The sequence below is a fragment of the Pararge aegeria genome, chromosome 26 (genome assembly GCF_905163445.1).
Source record: "Pararge aegeria chromosome 26, ilParAegt1.1, whole genome shotgun sequence".
Taxonomy (NCBI): domain Eukaryota; kingdom Metazoa; phylum Arthropoda; class Insecta; order Lepidoptera; family Nymphalidae; genus Pararge; species Pararge aegeria.
This window is the reverse complement of record NC_053205.1, coordinates 6,826,534-6,852,197: the sequence shown is the minus strand read 5'-3', so window position 1 is coordinate 6,852,197 and position 25,664 is coordinate 6,826,534. Positions and strand designations below refer to the sequence as shown.

The following is a 25,664-nucleotide window of genomic DNA, read 5'->3' as shown; positions in this document are numbered from 1 at the left end:
ACACTCAGCACACTGATCAAGTAAGGCATAGAAAACGTCACGAGGACGTTAAATCTTACTCCTGTAGTAAATGGGAAGCGAGGTTTAAGTCGAAAGACTCTTGGATGCGTCACCAGAGAAATAAACATTTGGTTGATTGTTGCAATTGTGTTGTTAATAAACCTAGGTCAGACGGCCGAATTATAATTAATGCTTTAACTCACATGGACATCTTTATTAGTTATCTTTATTAGGGTACTTTATTTAGTGTCCGCTTGGTTGCTCAACAACTGTTGGCGACGCTACGGCCGGTTGCCCGATTTACTAACTTTACTAACTATTTAAAAAATGTGTGAGCTGTCACGGGACGCCTGGCATTGTGAAACAGTATTGCGTACTGAAAAGATAAAGCATTACAAATTTGTGCCATAAAATAGTGACTGTTAATTACATTTTTATTAAAAAACAAATTAAAATGACATTGCGACAACTCAACTTCGTATCGTACATATATATTCCATCATATATGGTGGCGACGCGTAAAAAATTTAAAAAAATTATCGATTAAGTACTTCTAATGAATCTTTTTCTATACATAATCGATAAAAAAAAGTACTGAAAAATGTTCATGATTCAGATTTGACATACAGGCAGGCTATATGTCAAATTTTCACAGCAGTTTTTGTATGTATTGTTTCGTTTAAATCTCATATCTCGTGTATTTTCTATTAGGCAATTGAGTGTAGCTAATTGTTTATAATAATGAGCAAAGCTTTCGAGGATGATATGAAACTGTATGCGGAATGTCGACACATTAAACGGGGTAAACCAGACGTTCGTGTCACAGAAGGTAATTTGTATAGTATTGCGTCAAACGCGTGGAATCCGCTACATACGCGCTTAAGTATCATCATCATCAAGTCAGTAGTTTTGTGATTTTAAATAAATAAATAAATATACAACGACAATAAACACATGGCCATCTAGCCCCAAAGTAAGCGTAGCTTGTGTTATGGGTTCTGAGATGGCTGATGAACATTTTTATGAATAATATACTAAAAGAGTACACATGGGTTATCATCGTATAAGCATTTACATTTACTATCACCAAACCTTACATTAGAACAAAACCTTTACATTCTTTGGAAAGTCTATCTCATATTCCTCGCTTGTCCAATAATTCTGCTCTGTCACTCTTTTTCGTCTGACAAGCATATTTCTTGCCTGCCAGACGTCCGTTCCGCAAAAAGTATTTAACCTCACGACCCTCTGATCTCAAATCCTTGTTTTTCATGATGGCGCTTCGGTGGCATTCGTAAAACTTCGCTATAGTTGTCACGTGGCGCCACCGTTTCCGTTCGGAACAGCGGCAACCAGAAGTGCGACAACAATAATATACTTACATAAATACATAAATAACATAAATCCGTTCCGTCCGTCTCCTCTCAGAATGGGAAAGGTTATAGCCATAGTCCACCACGCTGGCCAAGTGCCGAGTGGTGGACTTCACTCGCCTCTGAGAACGTTATGGAGAACATGCATGCAGGTGCTTTAGACGAACTCCCTGGCGCAGCGGCTGGAATTTAAGTAGGAGCGCTGTGAATTTAAGTAGGAGGTCCCGGTTCGATTCCCAGCAGAGGCAATTTAGGAATTTATAATTTCTAAATTTTCTCTGGTCTGGTTACCACCCTACCGACAAAGGAGTGCCGTTAATTTTTAATTTTATTTATTAAGGCCCAAACAGTATACTTAATACTCAAAATTAGTACAAAGAAAATAACACATACACCAATTAAGTAGCCGCTAATAAATCTAACGAAAAAAAATTGACAGCAAACTTATAACTTAATTATGAAACTTTAGAATATGTATAAAACACATATTATTCACAGATAATGTAAATAAGGGAAGACCGTTATTAACAATATCCATCAAAGTGGATATGTGAAAACATAAGTAGTACTTTTACGTAGAACAATGTTAGAAGTTAGAATTTAGAATAAAGATGTTTTTTTAACTGAGCAAGAGTAAGATTAAATAAATCTAAATCCGAGAAATTATTATTATAGCTTTGAGTAGCTCTATAAATATAACTATTAAGAGCGTATTTTGATCTGACTAAGGGCAAATAAAATGGAGGGGATTTTCGCCTAGATATAATATTTTTTGGACAAACAAAACCAATTCTACTAATTAGTTTTGGAGTATCAATTTCATTCCTTAAAATTTAAGCGTTTTAGTGTTACGCTGCGATGTCGCGTAGAAACCTTAGGGGTACGATTACCATACTCCCTAACAGGTTAGCCCGCTACCATCTTAGACTGCATCATCTCTTACCACCTGGTGAGATTGCAGTCAAGGGCTAAATTGTAGTGGGATGTTTCTTGAATGTCCTTTCGAACGTAAAAGCTTTGAAAACAGTTTAATAGTCATTTTAGTTTAGACTTTTAAATTATTTTTAATATTTCGTAAAAAGTTAAAATAATTAAATGCGATCCAAGCCAAAAACATCTTAAAGAGTAACCTAACGATATTTGAGTTATATACATACAAGCCTTTATCAGAAAAAATCCTAGACTAATAAGACAAGAATCTCCTGCTTTAGTTATTATTTACTCTAGAAACTTCCGTTCAGTTATTCGAAAGTGCTCTGTTACATCTACATTTTCATACTTTCAAGTTTTGTAAATGTTTATTCGTTGTCAAATGGCATCGTTTCTTTATATTTTCGCGCCTTTTCGCTCATATCTCGAAACTTGGTTTTGTAGTTAACGCTAGCTAACTACGCTACGCTAGCGCACTAGCTTTAGGACGTCGTAATAGTAAAAAAACGTTACCCCTCGATGTTACCTTCTCTGTTAAAGCATGTTACATTCGAAATGCTTTAATTAAAAACGCACATAACTCCGAAAAGTTACGAGGTACGCGCCGGGAACTCAGTCCCCTTTAAAGGAGGCCGAATGTCTACCTAACCACGAGGCCTTTACCGCTTCAATAAATAAATCATTATCATCATATCGACCCATTACCGGGTCTCTACAGAGCACAGGGTCAAAATGAGAAGGGGTTAGGGCCGTAGTCCACCACGCTGGCCCAGTGCGGATTGGTGGACTCCACACACCTTTGAGAACATTATGTAAAACACTCAGGCATGCAGGCTTCCTCACGATGTTTTCCTTCACCGTTGAAGCAAGTTATATTTTAATTACTTAAAACGCACATAACTTAGAAAAGTTTGAGGTGCGTGCTACGTCTACTGCACTATCACGGCGTACATAAATACCTACTACACCAAAATCGGCGTGAGTGTTGATTATTAGATAGAAGCAGGCGTTACTTTGCGGAAATCCATAATATATTATGAAAATTAAGCTTAATTTGCTATATGTACTCCGAGAATCTGTATGGTGTAATTTATAATTTCTTCAATCCGTATACTCCACACCAAACAGATCCTCGGCAATGTAGGGTACATTTTGGTGTGGAGTATACGGATTGAAGAAATTATAAATTACACCATACAGATTCTCGGAGTATAGCAAATTAAGTTTAATTTTCATAAAACAAGCATACTGTACGCAGTGGCGTGCATAGCCCTTGGACCCAGGGTATGCACAAGGTGTTCAGCACAAACATAAAGTAAAATTTATATTTTAGATATGTCGGTTTATATTCAAATTACTTTACGAAAGTTATATTTTTGATTGATTTAATACTATCGTCTATCTACTGCTAATTGAATAAAAGTACATACCCTGATTTACGTCACAAAATTATGACACACCATTCGGCAGCATTTTCTAAGCACACTGAAGATGATAATATTTTTTTCCAACATGTTTTTAGCGTCTTGATGAAAATTATTAATATCACAATATCCTTTATCATTTCAAACTTTACGTATATTGGACAATAAAACAAAAGGAAAGCAAAATAATCGATTGGTGTGTACAAAGCCGCTTAGTCAAGAATACCTAGTTTTCGTAAAATTTATTATTACACATACGTTTTACTTTATCACCTATTTTTGTGGATATTTGTAACATTGGTACACACCTTCCTTTGCGAATGATTTCTAATTTTACGATAAAGGGATAGAAATTAAAGTTTTCTCTAAGTACTTTTTCCAGGCACACTGAACCCAAACAAAGACCGCACGAATATGCTTTCATTATAAAATGAATGAATAAACTATAAAATAACGTTAACACATTAAACTATCACTACTCAAACTTTTATAAGTTGCTGTATTTATGCACGTTAACCTTTTATTTATCACCAACGCCATAGAGCATTGTTCGAAGGTAAACAATAATGGCGATTGAATATGCTAATGATAATATTGCAATCGAATTTAGTCAAAATATGTCTTTAATTTTTTTGTAAGTAAGGGTACGAACGCTATTTTATTTTTATATGTCAACAATAAATATAAACAATAATTATTGTTAACTTTCTCACTTTCCAATAATTCCTGGAATACTTTTCATAAAAAAATCAAACACGTAATTGATTATCCACTTCCGTAAGCAGTGCTTATAGACACCTATACATAGAGAATTTATGAATGAAACTGTTCACACAAGACCGATGCTAATCTTGTAAGTACAAGCGCACGATTATAACATTACACGACACACACTACTAACTTGCACGCACACATCTAGCAGAACGATTCTTTCTTTGGGCGTGCTTATTTTATTTGATATTTCTATGCAACAGTAGATGGCGTCATATGTCGAGTGATTCATAATAATTGATTTACCCTGCAATCGATAACATGAGATTTAAATGATAATATAGGTATTTTTACGTGTTTTAAAAGATAATGTTTAGCATTTACGGTTAAAAATTAAAATACGAAGTAGAAAATTTTATTTTATAAGCTATACCTACTCCTCGCGCGCGCTGGTTGCGCTGTCGCCTGTCTAGCGACAATTGACCTAGAAGTTTGGCCGCTCATTACTAGATGGCGCTTTCATATATTTTTTACTTAGTGTTTTTTTAATTACAAAACTTTAATGGTCCTATCTGAAGGTTCTTTAAGACCCTGAGGGTAGGGTATGCACTGCTTATTTGCATATATGCAATGCACGCCACTGACTGTACGATTCAAACTTAAATGCGTCTGCGTGAAGTTAGCGGACGTGCGCTGTTAACACCCCGCTACACCGGACACCCAAAATGTGTGTGGTGCGCAACGTCGAGCGCAAACTTCAGGAGCGCATTTACGTTTGAATCGTACTGTACGGTTGGTAGAATTTTAAAATGTGGCTCTGTTCTAAATCAGTATTTTATGAGTTGGCGACAAAAGTAATGGGAAACCTGGCTTAGTTGGTTGTGTGCTTCTTTCTTCGGTTTGCTTGAAAACCTACGAGGTTTATTTTATAGTTTACCAACGTAGTTTTCTATATTTCTAGGCTGCCATCTAAATTCAGTAGAGTTTTTGTTACAGAGCCACGATATTTATTTCTACCGCCAAAAATTGCTGTGTTTCGGTACTTGATCGCGCACTTCGGTATACTGTAACTTTTTTAATACTTGTAGAAATAGCAAAGGAAATCGGCCGCAACTATAGGACCTTGCCCGCGTTCGAGAAAGGCCTTTTTGATTACGTATACACGAATCATTACTCTTTGGAGCGTAACGATTTGCTTCGCTGCCGGTGGGTGGAGTACAAGAGAAACGTCGAGAAACGCGTTTTCGCACCCTTCCAGTTTCCTTGTAGCCGGTACGTGGTAATAGGTATACTTAATTCATCAAAATTCATCATCATTCATCATCAAGTAAAATTTAAAAAAAAAAAACAGGTACCCCGACCGATTTCGTCAATATTGTATAGAAGCAGGCGTTACTTTGCGGAAATCCATGATATATTATCAAAATTAAGCTTAATTTGCTATACTCCGCGAAAAGCAGGAGAATCTGTATGGTGTAATTTTAATTTAAAATTTGTAATTTATAACGCACCAAATCGTTTTAATATCTTAAAAAAACCTAAAAACCTACCAGGTCCAGTTTTATTTCCAAACTATGTTATTTGCGGCCCGTCGTCGCCGTACGTGTTATTCGTTACCCGTCGCAACTTCTAAGCGATAGGCTCAATTTGAATAATTAAAAATGAATTTGCAGGTATATAATCAAACTTAATATTTATATTATTTTATTTCTTAAGCATTTATAATGTTAGTATGATGGTACACATGCATTCGATCGCTGTCCCATATGCATTGCGACTTGCTGTAATCTGTGAAGAGTTATGTCCTTTATCTCCGACAATATTTATCAGATCTCCATTCAAATTAGACAATAAATGCTTAATAGTAAACACTTTCAAATAAAAAAAGTATTATTAAAATCGGTTCAAATTTGCGGAGCTATGAAGTAAAATTGATAAAAAATTTCATCCCGTTTCCCGCGGGAAACTTATTGTTTATCGGGTTAAAAAGTATCCTATATGTTGACCCGGAATATCAGTTACCGTTAAGCCAAATTTTATTTAAATCCGTTCAGTAGTTTTCACGTGATGCCTGGACAGACAGACAAAAATTAAATAAAAATCTGTATTGGACTCAGTATCGATTCATAAAGCATCCTCCGATCAAAATTTTCAAAATATATTAAATGTACAGAAATCTTCAAGTTAAAGTTTTATTATAAGTATAGATTAAGTATTTCTAAATAATATATAAATATAATATTACATAGCACCACAACCTAATGGTCTAGATAAAAAAATAAAATAAAAAATATTTCTCTTTTTTTTTAGCAAAAAAACGACTTGGTTAATACATTTTTATACAAGTTTTCAGAGTTCGAACCCCAGCACGCACCTCTTTCTTTTCTGAGTTATGTGCGTTTTAATTAAAATATCACTTGGTTCAACGGTGAAGGAAAACATCGCGAGGAAACCTGCATGCCTGAGAGTTCTCCGTAACTTTCTCAAAGGCTTGTGTAGCGTATGTGCTTTGAGGAACTCCCTGGCGCAACGTGAATTTAAATGGGAGGTCCCGGGTTCCAATCCCAGCCGGGGTAATTAGAAAATTTATAAATTCTCAATTTTCTCTGGCCTGGTGGGAGGCTTCGGCCGCGGCTTGTTACCAGCCTACCGACAAAGGCGTCCCGCTAAGCGATTTAGTGTTCCGGTACTATGTCGCGTAGAAACCGATTAGTATGTCTACCATACTCCCTAACAGGTTAGCCCGCTACCATCTTGCTGCATCAGCATTTACCACCAGGTGAGACCATGGATAAGTTGAGTGACGCTTTTCGACTAGAGTTTAGTACGAACGCCGCGCCTCCAAGAATAATAAATAAATAAATATACTACTAACGACATCACACACATCGCCATCTAGCCCCAAAGTAAGCGTAGCTTGTTTTATGGGTACTAAGGTGACTGATGAATATTTTAATGAATAATATACACAGCTAAATCGGTTATTACCGGAAATCACGAATAAAATGTCATTTTCTAAAAATGAATCCTAGCTAGAACGATTCATCGCCCCCGAAACCCTGTATACTACATTTCATGAAAATGTTGGAGCCGATTCCGAGATTCCAATTATATATATACAAGAGTTGCTCGTTTAAAGATATAACTTAGATTAAAAGTTCAGAGCACAACATTCATCACTTTTCCACCTGCTGATATTAAAAGTTGATTCAGCCTAGTTTATATTACTTTGTACTGAAGAAACCTTTAATCAATTGAAGTCCTTCTAGGGATTTACATTTCCACAATGGCTGTATACGATTCCTGCCGTCCGAATCGCCATATCGATTGCCCGAATATAGGATGAAGCTGAAACCGGGCCCGGGCGTCGACTTCCGCGGACAGATGCCGATCCCTCAGGAGCTGTTGATGAAGCGCGGGAAATCGGAAAAGGAAGATGGCGGCATAGTGAGGAAAGTTAAACAAGATTGAAATCCCGATTAAAGAAATTAAATAATACAATAATCTATTATCCAAATGTGTATTTTTTTGCTTCCAAACCTCTTAGATTAATATGAAACCGTCAAAGTGAAAACCGTTACTTTATTCATATAGGCCCGTAGGTGGAATTTTAGATGCGTACATTACATGAAAATTACACGGTTGTGAGAGGATGGCGAAAACCATATTCGTAAACTTAAAACTGAAGCTATGAAGGTTCCAAACGCGTTCTGGTCTAAGAAGAAGCTCACAACAAACTTAGCCGGGTGTTTTTTTTTGTTATCACCATCTCACATTGTCATTTAAAATAATTAGAAGAGCAACCGAGTTAGAGCAATAATTCACACCCAAGCTTTTTTATCGATTACGTTGTCCTTTATACTATAGTAGGTCATTTCTGTAAGCTTACGTTTAAAACAAACTTTGAATTTTTTAAGAGACATCTCCAAGATGTCAATGGGTAGTTTATTGTAGAATTGTATGCAATTTCCTTTAAACGAATTATGAATTTTATGTAACCTAGTATATTACAGTGTAAGTTTAATCTTACTTCTAATGTAGAAATGGTTTTATAAACATACTTTAAATTTTCAAATGTGTACTGACTATAACCTTTAAATTTATCTCTCAATAAAGTTAATATTTACGACTTGGATGCTGATGGTTGATCAGATAGGCTCAAATTAGGTGTCGATATTTTTATGTATGGATGCCAAATAAAGCGAGGTATTTTTAAACAATATTTTACTTGCCGGCGACCAAATCTACATGCACAATAATAAAAAGGAAAATTATATTTTTAAACTTTTTTCTTTCTGTAAATAGTAATAATAGTTTTTTAATGCACATATTTTATCGAGAAGTAGCTGGGATGTATGAAACTTTCTGATGGCCGACTATATTGGGCTAAATTTTTTTAAGCAAGTTATGAGAATAATCGTAGTTCTAGTGATTTTAATTCTGATGAACTATAGGCTCAAATCAGGGGTCGATATTTTAATGTATGGATGCTAGATAAAGTGGGGTGTTTTAAAATATTTTTTTTTACTTGCCAGCGACGGTCACAATAATAAAAGAAAAAAATATTTTTTTAAACTTTTTATTTTCTGTAAAATTTAATAATAGTTTTTTATTGCACATTATACAAATCCATTTAAGATTTGATCATAGAGGTTGCCATTAAATACCTAAACATAATAGCATAATTGTGAATGTTTAAATTAAGTTCGCTTTATATTGGGTTTTAATATTAAATATGTTTTAAACAGACTGCGTATGAAAATAATTTTAGTAATGGCAACGTCTATTACATAAACGAGGCTCATTTTTGTATGGAGTTGGAATAAACTGCGCAATTAAAGAAAAAAAAAAAAAACGTATGTGTACTTTAACTGGCGTGAGAAGTTATACTTCTTTGGCGTGACAAGATAAAAATCTTTTGAAATTTTATCTTTAGTCTTAATTTACGTTTGCAGAAAAAACGACACTAACAATAGAAAAAAGGTATTGTTTGAATTATTGAAAGTCAACTGTCAAACCTTTTTTAGGAAAACTAAAATGTTGCCTGTAGCTAACTTCATGGTGTCGGTTTTTTGTGACGGTGTGCGCGCGCATCGTAATAATTTACTCTCACCATTTGTCCCTAACGCGCCAAAAGAAGTATAACTTCAAAAATAGCTTTATTTTCAAAAAGATTAAACAATCAATTGCTAGTCTCCAATCTAGGTAGCCTGTATCGTGGAGACCATGAATGACTTCTTATTTTATGAATAGATTTATAAAAGGCAACCGATGTCGTGCTTTCTCTTTCGCACAGTATACATGTGTTTTATAAACCTATTTTTTATTGGCGCTAAATATTTGTAGGTATAACAAAACCTACATAAGAGAATCCGCCATTTTGACTTTAGTTAAAATTTGTTGTTTCGGTTTCTAATAGTTGCTGCCACAGTAAATAAATTTTATGAAGTCTTCCATCGATTCAAATATTTGGCATTGGTCGTAGGATAGAAATAAAGTCAAAAAGGCGGACCCCATTGTAACGTATACATAAACAAAAATGAGCCGACCCCTCTACAGATCCACAAATAAAACGTAGAACACATTTTCAAATTCAGATTTAAAAGTAAGAAACATTATACAAATAAACAATAACTTATAATAATACTTTTGTATAATTTCAGATTTAAAGTCTTTGCGGTTATTTTCACGCGCAGTCGACATAATACATTGTGACGTTTGTTTTAAAGGATTTTTTTTAATAACCTTCCTTAATTTGTTGCACTAAATAATTTTCTATATCCCGCTTTCTGTTGGCGACGCGAGTGTGCGTCATCACTCATATGCATATATTTGAAGATGTCTCAATTGGGAGATTATTTGGAAGATATTTTTTTATACCACAACAAGTTAGCCCTTGACTGCAATCTCACCTGGTGGTAAGTGATGACGCAGTCTAAGATGATAGCGGGCTAACCTGTTAGGGAGTATGGTAGTCATACCCCTAATCGGTTTCTACGAAACATCGCACCGGAACGCTAAATCGCTTAGCGGCACGTCTTTGTCTGTAGGGTGGTAACCAGACCAGACCAGACAAGAGAAAATTCTGAAATAATTCACAAACTGCCGCTGCCTAAATCGAATCCGGGACCTCCTACTTAAATTCACAGCGCTCACCGTTGCGCCGTCAAAATCTCTCATTTGAGAATATATTTTAGAAGATCTCTCATTTGGGAGCATCTTTTGGAAGATCCTACTTAGGGAGCATACTCCGAAGAATTCTCACTTAAGAGCATATTTGGAAGATCACTGATTCAGAGGCAAAATGTTGGAATCCTCATTTGAGGACAATTTCAAGCCTTCTGTGTTGTTTTAAGTATAAAAACTAATAAATAACTCCTTATTTTTTTCTATTAATCGCGTATTAAAGCTAATTCAGCTAATTCATGGATTTGTATTACGTAAACGCCTGCTGTATTAATGTCTCAAGGTATCCTAAATCGAATGCAAAGGCTGAGGGATTCTCTCGTCCACCAAATCCACTTTCCTATCGTGCACCTTCAAATGTCCTTTCAGCGTGCACTTCTGGGTGAAAGCCCGCCCGCAGACCGGACAGACAAACCTCTTATCGTTTGTATGTATCCTCATGTGCTCCCTCAAAGTTTTCTTCCTCTGGTACGACTTATTGCATATATTACACGCGTGTATACGTTCACCGTCATGCTTTATCATGTGCATTTTGAGGGAATTGCGCGTGTAGAACGCGAGATCGCATTTGCTGCATTTGTGGTTTCTCTCGTTCAAATGGTCGCGCCTCACGTGACTCGACAGGTGCCCCGGAGTTATATAACTCTGGGTGCACGCTTTGCACTTGTACCTCTTCAACTCCTCGTTATGTACTTCAGCTAGATGCTTCTGTCGCGCGTAGAACGAGGTGAGCGATATATTGCATCGCTTGCAAGCGTATCTAATGCCAGATTTATGCTCCTTCGACACGTGGTTCTCTCTTTTTGTCACCCTGTCGAAAACCGCGTCGCAGTATCTGCAGGGGAAATCGCCTATTTCGTGGGTACGCATGTGGCCCCGTAACCTGGCTTTCGAGGCGAATGCTTTGCCGCAGCTGTCGCATATGTGATTCGGGTAATGCACGTTCATATGGGTGTTTAGACTGACGAAGTTCAGGAAGGTCTTCTTGCATATCGGGCAATCTAGCTGGTCCTTCTCGAGTTTGAATGGCAGATTGTTCCATCTAGAACTTGAGTTAACACACGATGTTATATGACGTTTCAAGGTGTCGTAATCGGGTATCTCCGTCTTGCATATTTTACAGCGCAACTTCTGACAGGACTTGTAAAACGTTTGCAGGTTCGAGGAAAGCATCTTTTTGAACGCCAGCGATATGTTTGATATGTTATGCTCCATTATGTGGGTTTTTATGTCGTCCAGAATGGCGGACTTCTCGGGGCATATCGCGCATGAATATATCTGATTCTTGTTTATTTTGAACGGGAACAGGCCGGATTGTAGCATCTTTTCCGTGTCGCTCAAGTCCGCCTGCCTTTTGGTTGAGTATGAGACTTTCTTTTTCGATGTGGACAAAGTCTTCTTTCGGGTTTTCTGTCTGGTCCGTGGCCGGTACTCGTCCAACTCCTTCTTTATTATGAGATCGTTGAGAACTGAAAGAGGCCTTATCTTTATTTAAATTAAATTTCGACCGCCGATTGGCGCAGTGGGCAGCGACCCTACTTTCTAAGTCCAAGGCCGTGGGGCTAGATTCCCACAATTGGTAAATGTTTGTGTGATAGACATGAATGTTTTTCAGTGTCTGGATATTTATATGTATTATATAACTACTAGCTATTGCCCGCGACTTCGTCTGCTTATGATTTTGTTTTTTTTATGTGGAATTAAATTTACATGTAGTTCTAAAAAAAATTAATATATTCAGTATCGCTAAGCCCTAAATGAGGGTTTTGCTGCTGTCCATTGAGGAGTTCTGTCCTTTATCTCCAACCACAGTTTGGGAAAAATTAAACACATATTATAACCTCTATAGTGCAAAAATAATTATTTAAATCGGTTATAATTTGTCGGAGTTATGGTGTAAAATCGTCAAACACTTTCATCCCCTCTCCCAAAGGAACAGAGCTTAATGTGGGGATAAAAAGTATCCTATATTACTTCTAACACTTCCAAGAATATGTGTACAAAGTTTCATTAGGATCGGTTGAGTAACTTTTGCGTGAAAGCGAAACCAACTCACATTGACATTTATAATTTTAGTAGGGATTTTCCATCAGCTATATTAGTAGCCATAACACAAGCTTCGCTTACTCTATAAACAACATGCTTATTTCTGCCGCTAAGCAGCATTATTACAATACTGTGTTCCGGTCTGAAGGGCGTGGATGCCGGTGTAATAGGCACAAAGCGGCATATTGCGACGAGCTCCTTGCATGCCCAGCGAAGCGTTGTTTTGTTTGGCGATGGTTTTCCACTTACCATCAGGTGTGCCATATGCTTGGTCCGTGAGTAAAAACAAAAAAAAAACCAAAGAATAGTTTTTTTTTTTTTGCATATTTTTTTATTATTTCTAGCTGTGCCCTTCGGTTTCATCCGAGTAAACTACGGAACGCAGCGTACAGCTACACAATCAACAACCTTCCTCGAGAAATAAATAAATAAAATAAATATACTACGACAATAAACACTACTAAGACGACTGCTGTATATTTTATAAATACTTATAGAATACAGATAAACATACTGACACTGAAATTTTCATCACACAATCATTTGTCAGTTGTGGGAATCGTACCCACGGTTTGGGGTCACTGCCCACTGCGCCAATCGGCCGTCGAAATTAGTTATTACAATCGTGAAAATAAATTTTAAAGAATCTTCAGTCGTTTATTAGGTATTTCAAGGATGAGAAATATCAAAAATAAAATCTAAAATAAAATGTATGATATAATTCTCCAATAGGGAGGAAATATCTAAAATAAAATTATACGCACTTGTGTGGTCGTCGAAATCACTGTCGTCCAAAGACTCTTGTTTGACATTTGAAAATACTAATCGTTCATTATCTGTAAAAAAATATATAAATACGTATTGACGTGACAACGTCTTATAAATTGGTTTGCCGGGTGACACTTCAAGAAACTGCGTTACGCTCCGCTCACGTTATGCGCTCACAATGAGAGCGAGTGAGAGGCACGCGTCCCTTCCACTCTGGCATGGTTAGCCCGCCTAAGAGCGAGAGAGACAGACATAAAAAGTGAAAGGCACGCGTCCCTTTGTAGTATACGCTGTTTCATTGTACGCAAATGTATTGCAAGTTATGGTATGTATATTTGTATATAAATACGTATGTATGTGTAAAGGTAAAAATAAAATTTTGTTAATATGAAATTCAGTGCGAGATTCTTTGTATAAATTAATGTTTTAAATATAATTCTTTGTATAAATAAATGTTTTAAATTGTTACTATTATTTCATCCTTCTTCCTACTATACGAATGAATATTCACATTAAAATTATTTTACCACTCAAAGTCGTTGTCACGTAAAACTTTCGCCCGTATACCGACTTTACAGGCAACCAATTTTTATAATAATTATTAATGTTCTCCTTATCCTGAGATATTATAAAACAAAGTCACCCTCCGTGTCTGTAAGGGCGCGTAAAACTAAAAAAAATACCGATCGGATTTTCATAAAGTTTTTACTATTGGACGGAGTGACTCATGAGGAAGGTTTTAGTGTACCTATAAATTCATTGTCTCTCGGCTGAAATAATTAAATATACTAACACTTGGTTTTCAAACATCTCCGAAATAATTAAACAGACCTTTACTGGCGTGTTTCGCGATAACAGCTATCAACTAAGATATCGATTTTAGGAATCGATTATGCTTTGGATTTTTATATCGATTATAGTAATCTGTTATCATAGTTATAGTTATTTATAATATATAGTTATCGATTATCACATAGATATCGATTTGGATATCGATTATAGTTATCGATTAAAATAACAATTAAAATATCGATTAGTTTTAGCGATTACGATATCGATTATATACCGATTTATATACCGTTTATCGATATCGATTTGGATGTCGATTATAGTTATCGATTACAGTTGTCGATTTTGATATCGATTACAGTTATCGATTATGATATCGATTATTGTATCGATTTAAAAATGGATTTTGATATCGATTACAGTTATCGATTAGTCATCGATTACAGTTGTCGATTACAGTTATCGATTAATAATATTAATATCGTAATCGATTTCTTAATTGCTATTATAATCGATATCGATATCTTAACTTCACAAAAGATATAGTAATCAATAACTATATCAGTATCGATATCGATATCGATATTTAGATCGATATCTTAATCGATATTATAATCGATATCGTAATCGATAACTATATCGATATCGTAATCGATAACTATATCGTCGTATATATATCGATGATGATATCGATTTTTGTTTGTGTTGTTCACCGCGTGTTTGCATACGACGAATTTGTGAGGAGCAATGAATCAGTCGTTGCGGCGCAGCGTGCATTCAGACAACGCTTCAACATTGAACGTCATGGTGCTATTCCTAATCGGAAAACCGTTATGAGGTGGGTCAATGCTTTTAGAACAACTGGAAACATTATGAAAAAAAAACCACCGGGCCCCACTCGTACTGCTACAACTCCAGAGTATGTGGAGAGGGTGAGAGCAGCTGTTGTTCAGAGTCCAGGACGTTCGGTGCGCAAACAAGCTCAGGCCCTACGGATTGATCGTTCCTCTGTTCGTCGTATCATCAAACGTGAGTTGAAATTCCATCCTTACAAGTTGGCTATTGTTCAGCAACTGAAACCTACTGATTACCGTCAGCGTTCGGAATTTGCATTAGACATGTTGACTTTATTCGAGGTGAATGACGACATGGTGCTTTTGATGAGTGATGAAGCACACTTTCACCTCAACGGTTATGTGAATAGGCAGAACTGCCGTTATTATGCTGCAGAGAACCCTCAAGGTCTGCACGAACGACCATTGCATAGCCCCAAAGTGACCGTTTGGTGTGCAGTTTCAAAATCATTTATCATTGGTCCCTTCTTCTTTGAAGAACAAGGAAACACTGTGACAGTCACTAGTGCCCGTTACATTGACATGATTAACAACTTCTTGGGACCCGAGCTGCGCAGAAGAAGGGCACTTGTCAATCATTTGGATATTTGGTTTCAACAAGATGGAACCACCTCACACTGCCACTGTTACAATGAACGTCTTACGCGAAATGTTTCCTGGCCGCCTCGTATCACGTTTTGGGGATGTGCTGTGGCCTCCAAGGTCACCTGACTTGACGGTTTGTGACTTTTTCCTCTAGGGGTACCTCAAGTCACGAGTTTATGAATCAAAACCACGAACTTTGGACGAAATTAAGAATGCAATAAGAGAAAACATCGCATCAATTGATGAACCATTGTTGAAGCGCGTTCACGATAACTTCATGGATCGACTTGCTTCATGCTATGAACAAGATGGACACCATATGCGCGATGTAATTTTTAAAACTTGAAATTGCAGATACAGTGTAAACTCTTTATAACGAAACTCGAGGGACTGAGCATTTTTTGTCGTTATAGAGAGTTATCGTTATATGGAGTGAACAAAAAAAACAAGACAGCAACAGTGGATTGACTTAGTTCAAAACGCCTTCCAACGTCACTTTTCTTTTCTCCCTTTTCAATCGCACGTATCACACAAATTTTTTCGTCAACACTAATCGCTTTCCGTTTACTGGCCATGTTAACAGTTTCAAAGTAGGTTTACGACTGATAATACGATAGGTACCCAGTATGCTTGGTCGAAGACCATCACTTCCGAGAAAACAATGCGTCATACTGCACGTGTACAAGGCAATTAAGGATAACAAAAGCTAGACCGACCTCGGATGTTTCGGAGCTTCAAAGTCTTTTGTTACCTGATAACATAACATAAACAATAATACCGATAATAATATTTACTGTCTATAAATATGAACACATTTCTTCGTAATAGAGAATGGCGTATCGCTATAAAGAGTGTTTCAATATGTGAGTTTTAACGCAAACCAACCAACTTGGGCTCACTCCAACGTTATAGGGAGTTTATCGTTATAAAGGATAACGTTATAAAGAGTTTACACTGTATTTCTAAACCAAAAAATGTAAATAAAATTATTGTACTCCTAAAATATCCATATTTATGCCTTTTTGTTATTGGCCCTATTCCCGTGACCCACCCTGTAGATTACAGTTATCATTTTTTTATCGATTATAATAGCGATTTTGAAAACGATTACAGTTATCGATTGCGATTATCGATTATGTATCAAAATCAATATCATAATCGATATCATAATCGATAACTCTAATAGATATCAAATTCGACAACTGTAATCGATAACTATAATCGATGACTAATCGATAACTGTAATCGATATCAAAATCGATAACTATATTCGATTTAAAAAATCGATATTATAGTAGATAACTGTAATCGATATTATAATCGATATCATAATTGACATCGAAATCAATATTAATAATCGATATCATAATCGACATCCAAATCAATATTAATAATAGAAGTTCAAAGTTTTAATACAAACTTTGAACTTCTTTAGTGACATCCCCAATAGCGATTTTGAAAACGATTACAGTTATCGATTGCGATTATCGATTATGTATCAAAATCAATATCATAATCGATATCATAATCGATAACTCTAATAGATATCAAATTCGACAACTGTAATCGATAACTATAATCGATGACTAATCGATAACTGTAATCGATATCAAAATCGATAACTATATTCGATTTAAAAAATCGATATTATAGTAGATAACTGTAATCGATATTATAATCGATATCATAATTGACATCCAAATCAATATTAATAATCGATATCATAATCGACATCCAAATCAATATTAATAATAGAAGTTCAAAGTTTTAATACAAACTTTGAACTTCTTTAGTGACATCCCCAAGATATCAACCGGTAATATATTGTAAAATTGTATACAATTTCCTTTAAATGATTGCTTATTTTGTGTAGTCTAGTGTACTGCACTGCAAGTTTATTTTTGCTTCTAACGTTCAAATTATTGCAGTCACATTTTCTTTTAAATTTTGATATATTTTTGTGAACATACATTAAATTTTCAAATATGTACTGGCTATAGAGTGTCATTATTTTAACATCTTTAAATTTATCTTTCAATGACTCTCTCGGACCCATTTTATAGATCGTACGAACAGCCTTCTTCTGCAGCACGAAAATAGTGCCAATATCAGCAGCATTACCCCATAGTAAAATTCCATAATCGTAATCTATAACTGTAATCGTTATAAAAATCGCTATTATAATCGATAACTGTAATCGATATCATAATCGATATCAAAATCAATATCGATATTCGGTATAAAAATCGATATATAATCGATATCTATAATAATCGATATAGTAATCGATATCATAATCGATATTATAATCGATATCGTAATCGATAACTAAATCAGTATCGATATCAGAATCGATAAATAATCGACATTAAAATCGTTTTTTATAACGATACAAAAATCGATATCATAATCGATAACTGTAATCGATATCAAAATCAACAACTGTAATCGATAACTATAATCGAGAATTGTAATCGATATCTAAATCGATAACTATAATCGATATTAAAATCGATATTATAATCGATAACTGTAATCAATATTATAACCGATATCATAATCGACACCATAATCGATATCAAAATCGATATACAAATCGATATTATAATAGATAACTGTAATCGAAATTATAATCGAAAAAAAAAAACGATTCAAAAATCGATAACAGTAATCAATATCATAATCGATATCAGATTCAATAAATAATCGATTTTTATAACGAAACAAAAATCGATATCATAATCGATAACTGTAATCGATATCAAAATCGATAAATAATCGATAATAAAATCGATTTTTATAACGATACAAAAATTGATATCATAATCGATAACTGTAATCGAGATCAAAATCGACAACTGTAATCGATAACTATAATCGAGAACTGTAATCGATATCTAAATCGATAACTATAATCGATATAAAAATCGATATTATAATCGATAACTGTAATCAATATTATAACCGATATCATAATCGACACCATAATCGGTATAAAAATCGATACATAATCGATAACTGTAATCGATATTCAAATCGAAAAAAAAAACGATAACTATAATCGATATAAAAATCGATAACAGTAATCAATATCATAATCGATATCAGATTCGATAAATAATCGATATCATAATCGATTTTTATAACGATACAAAAATCGATATCATAAATTGATAACTGTAATCCATATCAAAATCGATAAATAATCTATATTAAAATCGATTTTTATAACGATACAAAAATTGACATCATAATCGATAACTGTAATCGATATCAAAATCGACAACTGTAATCGATAACTATAATCGAGAACTGTAATAGATATCTAAATAATCGATATAAAAATCGATATTATAATCGATAACTGTAATCAATATTATAACCGATATCATAATCGACACCATAATCGGTATAAAAATCGATACATAATCGATAATCGTAATCGATAACTATAATCGATATAAAAATCGATATTATAATCGATAACTGTAATCGATATCAAAATCAACAACTGTTATCCATAACTATAATCGAGAACTGTAATCGATATCTAAATCGATAACTATAATCGATAACTTTAATCAATATTATAACCGATATCATAATCGACACCATAATCGGTATAAAAATCGATACCTAATCGATAATCGTAATCGATAACTGTAATCGATATTATAATCGAAAAAAAAATCGATAACTATAATCGATATAAAAATCGATAACAGTAATCAATATCATAATCGATATCAGAGTCGATAAATAATCGATATCATAATCGATTTTTATAACGAAACAAAAATCGATAACTGTAATCGATATCAAAATCGATTAATAATCGATATTAAAATCGATTTTTATAACGATACAAAAATTGATATCATAATCGATATCAAAATCAATATGAATATTATCGATAAATCTTTATATAGAACTACTGAACTACTGAACTCCTGAACGGCTGGACCGATTTGAGTGAATTTTTGGTATGCGTTTGGGTGGCACCCTGGATGGTTTAGATTCACAAATCAACCCGACAGATTACGCTGGGGTCCGCTAAAATCGTTTTTTATAACGATACAAAAATCGATATCATAATCGAGAACTGTAATCGATATCTAAATCGATAACTATAATCGATATAAAAATCGATATTATAATCGATATTATAATCGATATTATAATCGATAACTGTAATCAATATTATAACAGATATCATAATCGACACCATAATCGGTATAAAAATCGATACATAATCGATAATCGTAATCGATAACTGTAATCGATATCAAAATCGATAACTATATTCGATTTAAAAAATCGATATTATAGTAGATAACTGTAATCGATATTATAATCGATAAAATAATCGATATCATAATTGACATCCAAATCAATATTAATAATCGATATCATAATCGACATCCAAATCAATATTAATAATAGAAGTTCAAAGTTTTAATACAAACTTTGAACTTCTTTAGTGACATCCCCAAGATATCAACCGGTAATATATTGTAAAATTGTATACAATTTCCTTTAAATGATTGCTTATTTTGTGTAGTCTAGTGTACTGCACTGCAAGTTTATTTTTGCTTCTAACGTTCAAATTATTGCAGTCACATTTTCTTTTAAATTTTGATATATTTTTGTGAACATACATTAAATTTTCAAATATGTACTGGCTATAGAGTGTGATTATTTTAACATCTTTAAATTTATCTTTCAATGACTCTCTCGGACCCATTTTATAGATCGTACGAACAGCCTTCTTCTGCAGCACGAAAATAGTGCCAATATCAGCAGCATTACCCCATAGTAAAATTCCATAATCGTAATCTATAACTGTAATCGTTATCAAAATCGCTATTATAATCGAGAACTGTAATAGATATCTAAATAATCGATATAAAAATCGATATTATAATCGATAACTGTAATCAATATTATAACCGATATCATAATCGACACCATAATCGGTATAAAAATCGATACATAATCGATAATGTAATCGATAACTATAATCGATATAAAAATCGATATTATAATCGATAACTGTAATCGATATCAAAATCAACAACTGTTATCCATAACTATAATCGAGAACTGTAATCGATATCTAAATCGATAACTATAATCGATAACTGTAATCAATATTATAACCGATATCATAATCGACACCATAATCGGTATAAAAATCGATACCTAATCGATAATCGTAATCGATAACTGTAATCGATATTATAATCGAAAAAAAAATCGATAACTATAATCGATATAAAAATCGATAACAGTAATCAATATCATAATCGATATCAGAGTCGATAAATAATCGATATCATAATCGATTTTTATAACGAAACAAAAATCGATATCATAATCGATAACTGTAATCGATATCAAAATCGATAAATTATCGATATTAAAATCGATTTTTATAACGATACAAAAATTGATATCATAATCGATATCAAAATCAATATGAATATTATCGATAAATCTTTATATAGAACTACTGAACTACTGAACTCCTGAACGGCTGGACCGATTTGAGTGAATTTTTGGTGGACAACTGTAATCGATAACTATAATCGAGAACTGTAATCGATATCTAAATCGATAACTATAATCGATATAAAAATCGATATTATAATCGATAACTGTAATCAATATTATAACCGATAAAAAATCGATATTAAAATCGATAATTATAATCGATATAAAAATCGATAATCGTAATCTATAACTGTAATCGCTATAAAAATCGCTATTATAATCGATAAAATAATCGATATCATATTCGATACCATAATCGGTATATCGGATATTGTACGAATTATGAATTTTATGTAACCTAGTAACTAGTATTAAGTAAGTTTATTCTTACTTTATGTTTAAATTATTGCAGACACATTTATTCTTAAATTTTATAGATGTTCCGATTATGATATATTTAAGATAAACTTAGATAAACCTAAAGATTTGGAATTACTTGATATCTATAATAGAAATTTCCTCACCTGAATCGTTGTCGACATAATTGTCTTTAGACAGACCGATCGCTGACGCCAATTCTTTTTTCACATCTCGTAAAGATCTATTTCTGGTATCTGAAATCGCAGAAAAAAGCTTGAATTTCTAACCTGTGATAATTTTCTTACGTTTATTTTTAATACACATAAGTAAAAACAAAATATAATCATAATTTAAAAAGTACATTAAAATTAAATTATAAAATATGATGAAAACTTTTTATACTTTGTAAAAAATTAAGTTTTAAAAAAATGGGCTTAAATATTTATATTCATTTTAATATGTATTTTAAATATATTTGATGTAGCAGTCTCACATTACAGAACTAGATGAATAAACTTTAATTTCTAACCTGTGATAATTTTCTTACGTTTATTTTTAATAGGTACACATAAGTAAAAACATAATGTATTATCAAAATTTAAAAAGTACTTTATTAAAATTAAAGTAAAAAATATTTTTATTCATTTTAATAAATATTTTATATATATTTGATGTAGCAGTCTCCACATTACAGAACTAGATGGCGCCAAAAAAATCCTGCATCGCGCTAGCGTTCACGAAGCCTATATATACAACTTCCAAAAATGAACGTTCGGACCTCGGTCCTCGAGCACGATCACCCGCTCGGAGGAAGATCTTCCTATTGTTTCGGTCGAGCGTATAACCATAGCTCCTGTACATATGATATTACCTTCAAGTTAAGGTAAGACGCCTATCACTAAGTTTAATATCGTTAGCGCTTCATCATATTCACCAGTAGCGTGCAAAGGATCTTCGGCCTGGTATGCGTAAAGCAGGACCATGACATTTAATGGAAAAATTCCCCACCAATACGAGTTATATAAAATAATTTGGATAGGCAGTGCTTATGTGCATGTATGAAGTGCACGCCACTGATATCAACCCATTACCGGCCCACTACCGGTACGGGTCTTCTCCCACAATGAATAAATAATAATAAATAAATATACTACGACAATACACACACCGCCATCTAGCCCCAAAGTAAGCGTAGCTTGTGTTATGGGGACTAAGACAACTGATGAATATTTTTATGATTAATATACATAAATACTTAGAATATACATATAAACACCCAGACACTGACAAACATTCATGCTCATCACACAAACATTTTCCAGTTGTGGGAATCGAACCCACGGCCCTGGACGCAGGGTTGCTGCAAACTGCGCCAATCGGCTGTCAAAGAGGGAGGAATGAGAAGGGGTTAAGGCCGTAGTCCACCACACTGGCCCAGTGGGGATTGGTGGGCTACATGGAGAACATTATGGAGAACTTTCAGGCATGCACCTTTCCTCACTGCTGAAGCAAGCGACATTTTAATCGCTTAAAACTTATAATTTGTATGTACATAAAATATGGTCTTTTCATGAAATAAAGCCATTGTTAACCTCCCGGGGTGGCTCCCGGTAGGTTAGCAATGGCAACGACAGTAAGCTGTGGCGTTCACTGGGGTTTCCTACCAAGGTATGTATAAAGCAGGAAAATTGCATAAATCGGCAGAAATCCTCCTCTTATAAATTCAAAATTCAAAATTCATTTATTTCAAGTAGGCCTAATACAAGCACTTTTGAAACGTCAAGTCTGTCCGTGTGTAGTGACTCTACCACCGGTTCGGAAGGCAGATTCTACCGAGAAGAAGCCGGCAAGAAACTCAGCAGTTGCTCTTAGAAGTTTATAAAGTTAGAAGTTAGAAGTAATATAGGATACTTTTTTATCCCGACATTAAGCTCTGTTCTTTTAGGAGAGGGGATGAGTGTTGAACGATTTTACACCATAACTCCGACAAATCATAACCGATTTTAATAATTATCTTTGTACTATAGAGGTTATAATATGTGTTTAATTTTGCCCAAACTGTGGTTGGAGATAGAACCCAGAACTCCTCAGAGGACAGCAGCAAACCCCTCATTTAAGGCTTAGCGATACTGAATACTTTATTATTTTTAGATCTACAACTAAATTTAATGCCACATCAAAAACAAAATCAAACGCAGACGAAGTCGCGGGCAGCAGCTAGTTAATAAATAAATCATAATTACCATGAATTTTTGTATCAGACGCTGCCTCGACTTTAACACAATTGTGTATTTGCTGTTCTGCTTCTGAAATTAAAAAAAGAAGGTTTCATTATTCATTAAAACTGGGTGCATGCCTTTTCTCTACCGTTCATACCGCTTTGGTCCCCGGTTTGGTTGGTTTTTTGAAGTTATACTTATTTTGGCGCGTTTGGGAAAAATGGTGAGAGTAAATTTTTACAATGCGCGCGCACCGTCACAAAAAACCGACACCATGAAGCCTGTAGAAGCTATAGTCAACATTTTAGTTTTTCTAAAAAAGTTTTGACAGTTGACTTTCAATAATTCAGACAATACCTTTTATCTAATGTTAGTGTAGTTTTTTCTACAAAGGTAGAATAAGGCGAAAGATTTTTATCTTGTTACGCTAAAGAAGTATAACTTACGTGTACATAAGTACGCACACTTTTTAACCGGAGAAATACAATGCTGCCAAATCAAAAATATTTCAAGTCATTTGACATTCGATTGGCGCAGTGGGCAGCGACCCTGCTTTCTGAGCCGAAGGCTGTGAGTTCGATTCCCACAGTAAAATGTTTTTCAGTGTCTGGGTGTTTATGTATATTTGTCATTGCTCAGTTGTCTTAACACCCATAACACAGGCTAAATAAATAAATAAATATACTAAATAAATAAATATACTACGACAATACACACATCGTCATCTAGCCCCAAAGTAAGCGTAGCTTGTGTTGTGGGTACTGAGATAGCTGATGAATATTTTTTTATGAATATAATTCACATAAATACTTATTATATACAGATAAACACCCAGACACTGAAAAACATTTCACATATTCATCACACAAACATTTTCCAGTTGTGGGAATCGAACCTACGACCTTGGACTCAGAAAGCAGGGTCGCTGCCCACTGCGACATTCGGCCGACACAAGCTACGCTTACTTTGAGGCTAGATGGCGATGTGTGTATTGTTGTGGTATTTTTTTTTTAGTGATCAATGATAACTTACTTTTAAATTGAATGGTTTCCTCCAAAGTTTTCAGTGATACTTCCACCTGCTCTTTAAACTCTAGACAACTCTCCAACTGTTTAATACACATGTGGCATATTAGTCTTTTTGTATCATCTAAATCTAATGCAGCCATCTGCAACAACAGATATCCATATTAAAATTCACCAGTACCGGCCTTCTACAGGGAATGTGTTGGAGACACGTTCCCATTCTCAGAATGAGAATAGGAAGAACTCTCGCGTGTAGGTTTACTCGCAATATTTCCTTCAAAATTATAGCAAGTGATATTTAATTGCATAAATTTAGAACGCGCATAACTCCGAAATGTTTGAGGTGCGTACTAGAGATCGAACTTGGTCTGCCCAAAATGGGTCAAGTTCAAATAACAAGGCTATCACGGCATATCTATACTAATATTAATTCGAAAATAAATATGTCGGTCTGTTACCTATTCGCACGAAAAACAAAGAACAGATTTTGATGAAAATTTATGTATATGCGATGAAAACTTTGTGATGTTTTTAATGGATTTAACATTTACGAGTTACTAAATTATATAATTGATCAAAGAGTAATCAAGCGGTTACTTACATCAATGGAAAAGCATTTAAGCAACATATCAGTATAAGATTCTGTCTTATTTTCTGTGATTTGTTTGATTAGCATACTCTTTACGACGCCTTCTACGAGACACAAACTGCAAGTGCCGAATATAGGCAGAGATTCCACCATTATCGCGGAGTCCATCTTGAAAAACTTACTATCTAACTTAAGTTTAATTAGTAATAAACATAACTTTACATTAATAAAATTAACTAGAAAAAGAAAACACAAAACACCGAGAAGAAAATTCCATTTTGAATTTGACGTAAGTTTGACGTTGACATTGAC

General features: G+C 34.3%; 2 protein-coding genes across 2 annotated transcripts; one reads left to right on the top strand and one right to left on the bottom strand.

Annotated features, from left to right (window-relative positions):
• Nucleotides 1-649: 649 nt before the first annotated feature.
• LOC120635259 lies at nt 650-7,949 on the top strand. The gene is made up of 3 exons (XM_039906221.1): nt 650-829; nt 5,527-5,710; nt 7,708-7,949. Exons 1-3 carry the CDS (start codon nt 742-744, stop codon nt 7,907-7,909), a joined length of 474 nt encoding a protein of 157 aa, XP_039762155.1. The 5' UTR covers nt 650-741; the 3' UTR covers nt 7,910-7,949.
• A 2,527-nt stretch (nt 7,950-10,476) lies between these two features.
• On the bottom strand, nt 10,477-25,617 carry LOC120635254 (zinc finger protein 33B-like). The gene is made up of 6 exons (XM_039906216.1): nt 25,365-25,617; nt 24,771-24,906; nt 23,763-23,825; nt 21,684-21,773; nt 13,435-13,506; nt 10,477-12,093 (listed from the first exon to the last, which is right to left on the bottom strand). Exons 1-6 carry the CDS (start codon nt 25,518-25,520, stop codon nt 10,913-10,915), a joined length of 1,698 nt encoding a protein of 565 aa, XP_039762150.1. The 5' UTR covers nt 25,521-25,617; the 3' UTR covers nt 10,477-10,912.
• Nucleotides 25,618-25,664: the final 47 nt, after the last annotated feature.

Bases quoted from the DNA above. Each gene is read 5' to 3' on its own strand.
- LOC120635259 (XM_039906221.1), top strand. From the start codon at position 742: ATGAGCAAAGCTTTCGAGGATGATATGAAACTGTATGCGGAATGTCGA. The intron at 830-5,526 runs GTAATTTGTATA...TAATACTTGTAG, and splicing joins AGACGTTCGTGTCACAGAAG to AAATAGCAAAGGAAATCGGC. The intron at 5,711-7,707 runs GTACGTGGTAAT...AAGTCCTTCTAG, and splicing joins TTCCAGTTTCCTTGTAGCCG to GGATTTACATTTCCACAATG.
- LOC120635254 (XM_039906216.1), bottom strand. From the start codon at position 25,520: ATGGACTCCGCGATAATGGTGGAATCTCTGCCTATATTCGGCACTTGC. The intron at 24,907-25,364 runs GTAAGTAACCGC...CTGTTGTTGCAG, and splicing joins TTAAATGCTTTTCCATTGAT to ATGGCTGCATTAGATTTAGA. The intron at 23,826-24,770 runs GTAAGTTATCAT...TTTTAATTTCAG, and splicing joins GGAAACCATTCAATTTAAAA to AAGCAGAACAGCAAATACAC.